Source organism: Neomonachus schauinslandi, chromosome 4 (genome assembly GCF_002201575.2).
Source record: "Neomonachus schauinslandi chromosome 4, ASM220157v2, whole genome shotgun sequence".
NCBI lineage: Eukaryota > Metazoa > Chordata > Mammalia > Carnivora > Phocidae > Neomonachus > Neomonachus schauinslandi.
Window position 1 is genome coordinate 14,355,975 of NC_058406.1, and position 11,425 is coordinate 14,367,399.

At 53.0% G+C, this 11,425-nt stretch overlaps 1 protein-coding gene across 1 annotated transcript in view; it reads left to right on the plus strand.

Moving 5' to 3' along the window:
- VWA5B1 (von Willebrand factor A domain containing 5B1) overlaps positions 1–10,240 on the plus strand; it is a 39,546-nt gene extending 29,306 nt beyond the window's left edge. The window contains exons 16-21 of the mRNA XM_021683523.1: positions 1,572–1,709; positions 4,056–4,169; positions 6,506–6,580; positions 7,217–7,286; positions 7,806–7,923; positions 9,404–10,240. Coding sequence (XP_021539198.1) covers positions 1,572–1,709; positions 4,056–4,169; positions 6,506–6,580; positions 7,217–7,286; positions 7,806–7,923; positions 9,404–9,904 — 1,016 coding nt within the window. The 3' untranslated portion in view covers positions 9,905–10,240. The remainder of the gene's footprint in view (positions 1–1,571; positions 1,710–4,055; positions 4,170–6,505; positions 6,581–7,216; positions 7,287–7,805; positions 7,924–9,403) is intronic.
- The last annotated feature ends 1,185 nt before the right edge of the window (positions 10,241–11,425 follow it).

Below are 11,425 nucleotides of genomic sequence, written 5' to 3' on the forward strand. Positions count from 1 at the left end.
CACACACACACACACACACACACACATTCCCCCTTCCCCGCCACACACACACACACACACACACACACACACACCCAGGATTCCATCCTTTCCTTGATCACCCCCCGTCCCCCAGCCCCCAGACGCCTCCCTGCCAGCCCTGGCCTCCTCCACCCCTCCCACCCCGTCCCGTGATCCGGTGATCTGTCCTCTCTTTCCTTTTTCCCTCTGCTGCAGTCCCCCATTCCTTCTCACCTCCCAGGGCTTCTCCTTGCAGCGCCCCCTGTAGGGCTCCAGAGACAGAACAATGGGGCCAGCCCTATCCCCTGACCTGCTCCCCTGGGACCACACCTTCTTACAGAACCCACTAGACCTAGTTGGTCCACTCACCCACTCATCAACGCCATTTATTACTTTTGGATCATCCCGGGGCCAGGCTCAACAGTGCAGTGACCACCACAATTCCCATCCTTATGGCACGGACTAGCGGGGAAGCTGACATGAATCAAATAATTATACACACGATTAATTGAGTGCATTTGTCCTGAGTACTATTAAGAAATACAGGGATCCAAGAAATCCTATAACGGGGATGGTAGGGAACTAATTTAGTTCAGGAATTGGGGCAAACATTCCTAAGACAGTGATTCCTGAGATCACGATGGTGCACGCTTGGAGAATAGATTGGTATAGATACAGAGAACACTATTTGTGATAGGTTCATGCTTTGTTTATACAGTAATATATTGCTTATAGTTTACATTATTTGTACTTTTGTATAACACATTTTTTTTTCTGAGCACCTCACCTTACAGTTTACAAAATATTTGTACAATCCCTCACCACCTTGACTCCTCACACAGCCCTCAGAGGCAGCCAGCCATGGAGACTGCTCACTGTTCCGTGGGAAGAACTTGGGTTTGGGGGTCAGATCATCCTGAGTTCTGATCCCAGGGCCATTACTAACTCACTGTGTGACCCTGTGTTTTGTGCTCTCCCTCTCTGGTTTTCAATCTTCTCTGCAAGATTGTCCCAATGGGCCAGACCAGGGGTCCCCACCCAGCCAGGGTACCTGTGAAATCCTGCAGCAAAGTTTTTATCGGATAGCTGCAAAATGAAAATAGTAGAGAATACAGGTGACGTAGAGGGGTGTTGGGTTGTTGTTGTTTGGTTGTTTGGTTTTTTTTTTTAGATTTTATTTTTAAGTGAACTCTACACCCAACCTGGGGCTCGAACTCACAACCCAAGATCGAGGGTGGCACACTCCACTGACAGCCACCAGGCACACCTAGAGGGTTTTTTTAAATAACACTCAAGTTATTTAAGGGGTGTAACTATCTTTTTGTCCTAGATGTCTTAGCTCTTTTACATTAAAATGTCCTTATTTTATGAAACATTGATGGAGGTTAATAATCTTGGGGGTGGGGGTTAATCTCCTTAACTGGCAAGTGGGCAGACCCCTTGATTTTAAGGGCTTATGGAATCCCAAAGATGGGGAGCACTGGTCTAGCCCTTCCTTTAGCTTCCAGAAGTTCTGTGCCAGGTAGGACTTTCTGGATCCACACACTGACCCCCGGTTTCTCCCTCCACAGGGTCCAGCCGCCGTTACCAGGTGAATGCTGTGCACGCCAGCAAGGCCTGCAACGTCATCAGCAAGTATACGGTCTTTGTGCCTGTGGACGTGAGCAGGAGCCGGTACCTGCCCACCGTGGTGGGGTACCCCAACTCTGGTAAGGCAGATGGGCACGTCTGAGGGCCAAGCAGCACCCCCTTGGCTGTCAGAGGGGAGCTGGGACACAAAGGAGCACAGACCTGCCAAGAGGGGTATTAGGAATGGCCTAGAAGCAAAAAGGCTCCTGGCCGATGATTCAGTCACCATAGGGTGGTGGGTACATGAGCACCCCCCCGCCACTGCTCTGCAGAAGGCAATGAAACCACCCCACTCCCTTTTCCCCACCGAATGAATAGGACTTTATTGTACTTTTCCAATTGGGACAATGTGTGTGCTCTCTGTAGAAAATTCTAAAATATAGAAAGACATAAAATAAATAAAAATGCCTGGAATTGACAGTCATCCAGAAATGAGTAACTAATTACCTCCTTGGTGTGACTATCCTTCCAGACTTCTCGCTGTGAATATCTACATGTAGAGAAATCAAAAGATAATTTTTCATGAACTGGATTATACCAATATGTGCTGTGTTCTACCAAATGTGGGTGTGGAAAAAAATCTTTCCATGAAAGTGACTGTCTATCACCACTTTAATAGCTGCAGTATTTTCTACTTTCATCATCAATTAGACAGTGGTCCAAAGCACTTTATCTACATCGAATGACTTAATCCTCAACACGGCTCCACAAAGTAGATGCTATTATTATCCCCATTTTACAGATGGGAAGGTAGAGGCAGAGGGAGTTAAGTTACTTGCCCAAGGTCACACAGCCATGAGGGGCAGAGCCAGGCTTTGAATCTCGAGGCCTGGCTCCAGAATCTGTACTCTGTCCTACTCCTCTCCACTACCACTTAAGGTTTGTCAGAACCTTTTCCACCAGCCTCCCAGGTACTAGAGCTTCAATTTATTCCCCTTTTGATTATCATAAATTATGGTGCAAAGAACATCTTTGTGCCCCTGTCTGGTTATCTCCTTGGGGTTAATTAACTCTCCAAAGTAAGATTGCAGATCAAAAAGTCTGCCCATTTAAAACTGGGATGTGTTTTGCCAAAGTGACCTGACTGGAAAGGTTGTTTGGGGGTCTGCTTTTCACCAACACTGTGTGCTGCTTATCTTTCTAAACGCTGCCAGGCTCGTGGGCAAGGGAAGAATCTCTCTTTGGGGAATTTTTTTAGTTTTTTTGGTGAGATACTTTTCATAGGTACATTAACTATATGTACTTTTTCTTTCCTGAATTACATTTTCGCATCCTCTGCAGTTCCTTTTTTTTCTTTTTTTTTTTTAGCAGAACTTCTAAAGAATGTTTAAAAACAAAATGTGCCTCTCCTTGTTCCTGCCTCCCTCCTCCCCCTGCTGTTTTTTATCTGTGGTATCAAAATCATCAACGACCCTGTTCCCTCTTTGGGTTGCTCTCCTTTCAGGTTCTGGCCAGAGGCCCAGACTGTTACTCCACTGGACATTCTCATTCACTGGGCTTTGTCATCCCGAGTGACATTCAGGATATCTCACCCTCCTCGCCCATCTCAGACCATCCTAGTGTCTACAGCCCACAGCCTAGAAGGTTCAGGGACCTGGCCCACGTCTTAACTCAAGTCCCACAGCCCCCTAAGACCTGGATCAGTACTTCTCGAAGTGTGGTTCAGGAAACTAGAACCCTAGTTGCATGTCCTGAGCATGGCCATTCAGCACAAACTAGGAAGTCCCAGTTTAGGAAATACATGTAGCAACCACTGGATTAAATAAAGCTCAACGCCCAGTGTTTTCTTGATTGCAGAACTTGTTAGAGCCTTTAGTATGTTAATATACATCAGGAGGCTCAGAGAAGGGACTGTATTTTGCAGCTTCTTCCAAACGTACCTCCCCTTAGAACTCCTCGTTTTTTTAAGGAATAGTTTACAGACTAGTGTTCTCCAAGAGTGGGGTTCCCCAAAACACACTTGAGAGTGCTATAGCTTCATCTCTCTTTATCCGTCCCCCCGTTGGTGAGGCCCTGTCCTGTGGGAGGGGAATGGGGACCTTGGTCTCTGAGACCACAAACTAGGAGAGAAGGAAAATTGGGTGTTCTTGAGAAAAGCAGACTTTTAACTAACTAGAAAATATTGCTGCTTCCTGAGCATTGTCTTGGCCATAGCATGGACCTGGCAAGGTTATTATCCCCATTTTCCAGATGAGGAAACTGAGGCACAAAGTGGCTAGCACCCCATCCAGCTACTAAGAGATGGGGCTGAGGTTCAAACCCAGGTCATTCTGGCTCCAAAGCTCACGGTCTTACCTTGTACAATGTCTTTCTGTCTCTGGACAAGTGACAGACTGAAGGCAGAATCATTCCTGCCGGCCCTGGGGGAGAGGCAAAGGACTGACCCAAGTGTATCCATCTGACCCCTTCTCCTTGTCCTCATGAAGGTGCTGCATGGCGGATGATCAACTCTCAGGTCCTGACCCGACAGTGGAGGGGCGCTGCTGCTGGCTTCGGACGGTCTCAGACCCTGCTCGGGGAAGACTCGGCAGCAGGAGATGGCAAATTCCAGAACCTAAGTAAGAGCTGCCTCAGGCATGTTCTGAAGCCTGGGCCGCAGAGGCACCCTGGTATCCAAGGCCCCCTGGAAGCCAGGCTCTGAGTCTGCCCTCTGGGCCCCCTGCAGGACCAGGGTGAGGCGAGGCCTCCCAGGCTCTCGGAGGCTCAGCTTGGCCCAAGTATGCCTCCGTGAACACAGCTTTGCTGAGAGAGCTGCCGGGGGCCCGTGGGCCCGCGCCATCCCTCCACCTCTCCCCTTTCAAAGTCTGCAGAGCCCAGGGGCTGTTCCCTGACTCCAATCTCTTGAGTCCTCCCAGGCACCAAATGCCAGGAAAACTAATAAACAAGGGGAAAAGCGAGGGCCAAGAGGTAGTTCCATCTGTTTGGGTCCTACCATCTGCTTCTTTCAGAATTCCCAAAGCTTCCTTTCTGCCTTTGCCTGATTTCGTTGTGCCTATGGCTTAAGCATCCATGATTTGACCCTTTTGTGACCCGGCACTAATTCACAGGATAGCTTTAACCCTCTGTTTCCTGAATGTCTGCATGTCTTTTGGTCCCTCCAAAGACAGCCTGGCTGCTGCAGAAGTCCTAACCCCTTCCTTCGTGCCCTCTCATGTATCTCCTGCCTTCTTCTATGCATGGGAAGGACATCAGAAGTCCCACCTGGCCCCTAGGCCAGACACCCAGATCATAATAATTTTTTACCTGGGGGACTCGGAAGTTCTCACAGACATTGATGGAGTAAAAAAAGGAACAGTGTGTGAGGGGTAGAAGAATGCATAACTACAGAACTAAAAAGCTCTGCCAGCTCTTTGGTCCCTCAGAGCCTCCCAAACTGGGGGTGGGGGAAGCTGCTGGAACCCCTGAGCCAAGCTGGGCTTCCCGTCTAGAGGAAATTTCTGGCTCCCTTTTCATTTCTCCATAGCCCAGTTCTTGGTGGCCCATGGCTTCCATCAAAATCACAAATCCCTTCTTTTTTTTTTTTTTTTTAAGATTTATTTCTTTATTTTGAGAGAGAGCAGGGGGAGGGGCAGACGGAGAGAGAGAATCCTGAGCAGTCTCCCCACTGAGCTGGAGCCTGCCGTGGGGCTGATCCCATGACCCTGAGATCATGACCTGAGCCCAAATCAAGAGTCGGACCCTTAACCGACTGAGCCACCCAGGCGCCCCAATCCCTTCTTTTCATTGACCTCTGATTCACACCCAAGTGTCTGTAACTTCTAAACTCTTATTCTATCCCAAGCCCTTTCTCTCCCAAGGATGACAATAGCTAACACATACTGTGAGTTTTCTTTGTACTGGGCGCTGTTCTAATCTAATTTCCTCCGAGCGTCTGACAAAGTTGGTGAGGAAAGCGAGGCTCAGAGAAGTTAAGTGACTTACTCAGTGTCACACAGCAGATACATGGTAGAGCCAAGACTTGAACCCAGGCAGTGCTTGGCTCCAGAGCCCATGAGGTGAACTACCATGCTGCTGGCCTCCCGCCTGCCTCAGTTGCTCCACATCCAGTCCCTAATTCGCTGTGGTGCTGCTCCCGAGCCCCCAGCGATAAACAGAGCTTCTGGGCCCTCACAGAGCCACTAATGGTCTCAGAGGAGAGACAGAGGCTTTGACAAATTGTGTGCATGGAGACTTTTCCATATTTTATACTCTTCCCTTGTGGTATATTGCCCATCCTGGTCCAGCCCTTGAAATAACGATCATAAGAATAATCACCCTGATGATGCATATTGAACAGACTATGTACAGTTATTATCCCCCATTTTACAGATGGGGAAACTGAGGCTCAGAGCCCTCTGACAAGTCAGTGCCATGTTCTGGTGCCTCCTGGAGAGTTGGCATGAGCCCCTCCTCAGTGAGGCACAGACCTGGTGAGCTGATGCCCACCTCTCCCCCCCCCCTCAGGCCCCTGACCTGCTCCCATTGCCCTGCTAGGTCTATAGCTTGGGGCTTTATTGAGCACTTCCCTTGGGCCAGGCACTGAGCACTAGCTGGGTATTACCTCCCTTAATCCCTACAACAACACTGTGAGATGGACAGTCCAATCCCCAATTTTCAGTCTAAACTTATAAAGGAAGTAACTTTCCCGGGGTGACACAGCTAGTTAGTGGGGGAGTTGGGATTTGAATCCAGGTGTATCTGACTCTTATGGGGGAGCAATGGTGTTCTCTCTGGAAGACAAAGGCCCACACAAGCAGGGGTGGAAACCCTGACCTTGCTCTCCCAGCCCACCCCCAGGTACTGTGAATTTGGACCTCCACTCTCCTTGGGGGGATGAGAGGTGAGAAAGGGAGGGCCAGAGGAGCTCAGGCCTCACTGGCTTCATCATCTGTTGTAGATATGGAGGAAAGCCCCACCGCGCCCTTCAGTGAGATCACGTCCCCGGGCCGCGAGAAGTATGTTGCTTCCGAAGGTGAGTAGGCAGTCAGCCAACTCTGTCCTTAATTAAGATGGTGGCAGTGATTGATCCTTGGGCCAGGAGAGTGTCTTAGCCCAACAAAGTCCTCAGTGATTCATTTATTCCTCAAAACATCCCTGTGTGAGATTAATAGGAGTATCCTTAATCTAACGACGTGGAAACTAAGACTCAGAGAGGTAAAGTGACTTGCCCAAGGTCACACAGCAAGTGAGTGACAACACCGGGCCTGGAACTGGACCTCCCAGTTCCCAGCTGAGGGACCATTCTACCACCTAACTCTGCTTAGAAGCCTCCAGCAATGTGCCAGGGAAGGAAATTCAATGTCCCCACTCAGGGATGAGGGGTCTGATATGAAGCCATCACTGCCCCCCATGGGTAACCTTCCAGAAGACACCAGCAGCCACCAGCCACGGAAACTTGGAGGTCTATTTCTTACACATGGACAGATGTATTTCACCCTTCCCGACACCACCTGGGTCAAAAGCAGCCCTGCAGCCTAATGGTTAGCTTGGACCCCTAGGGATGTAGGCAGGCCCCTTCTCCTCTCCAGGCCTCTGTTTCCCCGCTTGGCAGGGAGCACTTGGACAGGGTCATCTGTCAGGCCCCAACCGTCATTCTGTGGCTCTCCAGGTCTCCTGCGCAGTCTGGCCACCAATACCCTTTCTTCCTTCAAGACCTCAGACTCTCTCTTTGGATCCAGGTACGTGGGATTTCCACCAGAGGTAGGCTGACCCCCTGGGGCCGTCCCTGGCTTGGGAGGCAGAAAGCAGGGCCAGCCTGACATTTAGACAAAAATGAACAATCTGAAGGGTATCGAGAAGGCCTCCTACCCCCAGATACACTGTCTTCCGGTTTCACACTGTGGAAGCCCCCCGACATGTCCATGGTCTCCGTGCAGGTGCAAACCCCCTGGGAGGGCTAGCCTAGGATTCTCTGACCACTGGGCTGAACAAGAATACACTATCAGAAGAGGGTCACAGAAAGAACACTAACGTGTTCCTCATCTAGGCTGCTGCTAACTCACTGAGTGACTCGGGAAATGCAAGCCCCCCTCCCTGGGCCTCAGTTTCCCCAGCTGTCAAATGAGGAAGTCGGAGAAAGCCATCTGTCACCTCCCTTCTGGCCCTTTCGGAGGCGGCTGAGCGGGCGCTGGGGGGTGGGATGACCAGGGACACCAGGGGGCAGCTCTGGCCACTCTTGCGCCGTTCCACCCACACAGGCTGAATCTGAGCAAGTCCAGGCTGCTGACTCGAGCAGCCAAGGGCTTCCTGAGCAAGCCACTGACCAAGGCTCCAGAGTCAACCCCAGGGAGCCAGAGTTTCGACTATATCCCGCTGGTGAGTGCCCCAGACCCCAGACCTCAACCCCCAACACACTCCGAGGGGCCTTCCTGTGAGCCTCCTGCCCACCTCTCCCCCTTCACAAAGGGAAGAAGACTGAGAGCTTCCCACCCAAGTAGCCAGCAGGGCAAGGGCCGGGGGCCTAAGAGTGTTGCTAGAAGCCAGCACCAGCATCACGAATATTCTTTGCAATCTGCTCTCTTTGCTTTAAAAAATTCACAGGAATTTTGCATTCTACTCCACCATCTATGTGTGTTTATTTTCCAATACATAAAAATAAGCCTCAAAATAGCTCACAAGTAAGTAAAATTAACACCCCAGGGACACGCACCATGTTTAGCAAGCGACTCTGCAGACAGCCCAGCATGCTGTGGCAGGGTGAGAAGCCCAGGTCTGGAGGGGGGGGTCTCTGCATTGAAGAGCAAGGGGGCCCAGCGGGGCTTGGGGACTAGAGGGTGCTGGGAGAGGGGCCCCAGTGTGAGCTGCACCACACAGCCCCAGGCCCCACACACCCAACGCATAGTGTCACATTGAATTTCCAAACCTCCTGGGCTGCAGAGCACTGTGCTTGTATTAAGTGTTTGTGGGGCCAGGCACCGTGCTAGACCCTGGGAGGCAACCTTGAACTGGATGGACATAGTCCCTGAGCTCATGGCACTCAGTGTCTAGTGGGGACATGGACAAGGAACCAGACACTCCTGATGCTTGGGCGATGTGAGAGCAGAGGTCGGGTTTAGTGCAGGACACGTGACGGCTGGAGGGACACCGACTTCAGGCTTGAGGCCAGGGAGGAAGGAAGCCTGACTGCCTGAGGAGTGCAGTGGTCAGACAGAGACCTGAAGGGTGAGGAGTCATGGCCGGCAGTGGAGAGAGGAGAGAGCTTGGGGGCCGGAGAATTGGGGGTGGGCGGCGGGGGGATAGTTGAGGATGAGCCAGCGATCTGGAAATCGCTGATTCTAAGAGAAACTTGAAGTCACTGAGCTGATGGCCTCCAAAGAGCGCCATGGTCTATGCCTTACCAAAACCCTTCAAATTCGGGAAAGAGGAGGAGTTGGGGGGATGGGGCAGGGGAGGAAAGTGGAAGCAGCTGGTGGGTTGCAGAGCTGAGTAGAAAGTACACCCGTTGGGACTTAGAAACTGATCAGTGTGGAGGAGGGACTGGGAGGTGAGCTGCCCAGAGTGTGTCGGATGGCAGTGGACGGCCCCAGTGGCCGAGCGGGGCCCACCTGCGCAGGACAAGAGGCAGGTGTGAGGGGAAGAGGTTGGGTTGGGCCTGATCAGTCTGAAGGGCCCGTGGGATAAGCTCAGAGATGCCCGGTTGGCCAGGGTGTCCCGCAGATCTCCCAGGCGCGAGGGGCAGGCTGGGGGCAGGGAGGGGGGATGAATGCGCGGGCTGTGTGGACCCAGGCTTTTGCATGGCCTGGGACTCCACAGGCTAAAAAGTTTGAGGCCCACTGAGGGGCTCCCCCACACACAGGTGTCTCTGCAGCTGGCCTCCGGAGCCTTCCTGCTCAACCAAGCCTTCTGCGAGGCCATCCACATCCCCATGGAGAAGCTCAAGTGGACCTCACCCTTCACCTGCCACCGAGTGTCCCTCACCGCCCGCCAGCCTAAGACCCCAAGCCCCCAGCTGTGCCCCAGCCCCTCCGCGCAGCACCCCTCCTGTGATGGCTTCTCCCCGGAGCCTCGGGGGGAGGCCAAGCCAGGCCGGGAGCCCAGGGCCGTGACAGAACACACGGGGAAGCTGTGGGCCACGGTGGTGGCACTGGCGTGGCTGGAGCACAGCTCGGCCTCCTACTTCGTTGAGTGGGAGCTGGTGGCCGCCAAAGCCAACTGGTGGCTGGAGCAGCAGGAGGTGCCCGAGGGCCGCACGCGGGGCACGCTCAAGGCGGCCGCCCGCCAGCTCTTCGTACTGCTGCAGCACTGGGACGAGAACCTGGAGTTCAACATGCTCTGCTATAACCCGAATTACGTGTAGTCGGGGCGGGAAGGGAGGAGAGGGAGGGGACCATGCGGGCCTGGCCGGGGGAGCTTTTGCAGCTGTAGCCAGTATAACGGTTGCTAGAAAGAGCCCTGGACTGGCAGTCGGGAGGCCTGAGTTCAATCCCAACTTTGCTGCCACCTAGCTGTGCGATTGTAGGCCAGCCCCTACCCCCTGTCTGGGCCTCAGTTTCCCCACCTGGAAAATAAGTGCGTGAGGTGAGGGAGTTGGACTAGATCTCTAGACGCTCCCAAGGTTCCTCTCGGCCGGACGCCCAGGCAGCCGTGGGGTGGGGAGAGAGAAAATACAGTTTAAACCCCAGTTCTCTCTGGAAGAGGGTCCCGTGGGCAACGCCCCCCCAAAATAAAAGGGTGGATGAGCAAACTCAAAGACTGTCAGTAACCAGACCCGCAAGCTCGCATCTAGGCACGGGAGACCACCTTGTCTCCACGGTGACAGTCCGGCACCCCAAAATCCCATTTACAAACCCACTGGAGAACCATCCTTCCCAACATGTTACAAAGAGTCACTCGGGGGCCTTTTCCCTGGGCTTGGAAGCCCTGAGTATATTCTAGTTTGCAGACTCTCGGTGACCTCCAGTCTGAGAAGAGGAGGCGGGAGGCCAAGGGGAGACCCCCTGCCAGTGGAGGTGTGAAAACTAAGCTTCAGTCTGTGCAAAAATAGTCCAAACAAAATAGACATGGTCACAGAAGCCGGTGGAGAAACCAGGCAACACCTTAAATAATTTGCACAGTTTCAGGAATTGTGCAAGGCGACCTCCGCTGGCACTGAGGGGCACGCGAGCCCCCGCGTCGGCTCCATTCTGGGGTCTCGGGGTCCCTCTCTGCAACAAAGAACCAATGCTTGGCTGCAGCGCATTTGGGGCCAGGAGCTTCAGCTGGGAGGGGGATTTATTCAAAGAAATGAAGGACTCTTGAATTGTCCAGCAGAGAGACCCTGGGCACTTCCCTCTCTCAAGCCCACATGTACCCTGTGGTGACGGGCGCGGCCTCAGATTCCCTGGGGGCTGGCGCCCAGTCGTCTCTGCCCTGAAGACTCCTCTGGAAGTCCAGCAGCCTGGGACTCCAGGCTGAACCCACACACCACCCTCTCCAGGCCTTAATGTCTCTTCACCAAGTGGTCCCTTCGGGCCCCAGGGCCCTGGCACAAAGCCAGTCCCTCTCCAGGGAGATCTGGAGGTCCCCACAGAGCAAACTGACCTGTGGAGGGGCTGTGGGCTCTGGCACACGTCCCAGCCTCATGAAGACTCGAGAAATGCCTGGTCTTCAGCAGGTGCGGAGGGAGAGAGGGGCTCCAGCAGAATGCCCTTCAGGCGTAGAGAAGAAGATGTGGTATCCTGCCCCCCACACAGCCTGCCCTGGATTTGGGGCCCTGCCCTGCCCTCCTGCTGTGCTGCAAAATCCCCCAGGAGGGCCTCCCTCCCCTGGGGTCCTGCTGAGGCTCCGAAAACCTGGTGATCCATCCCCAAGGGAGGGGAAGGGGCTGGAGACCTCATAT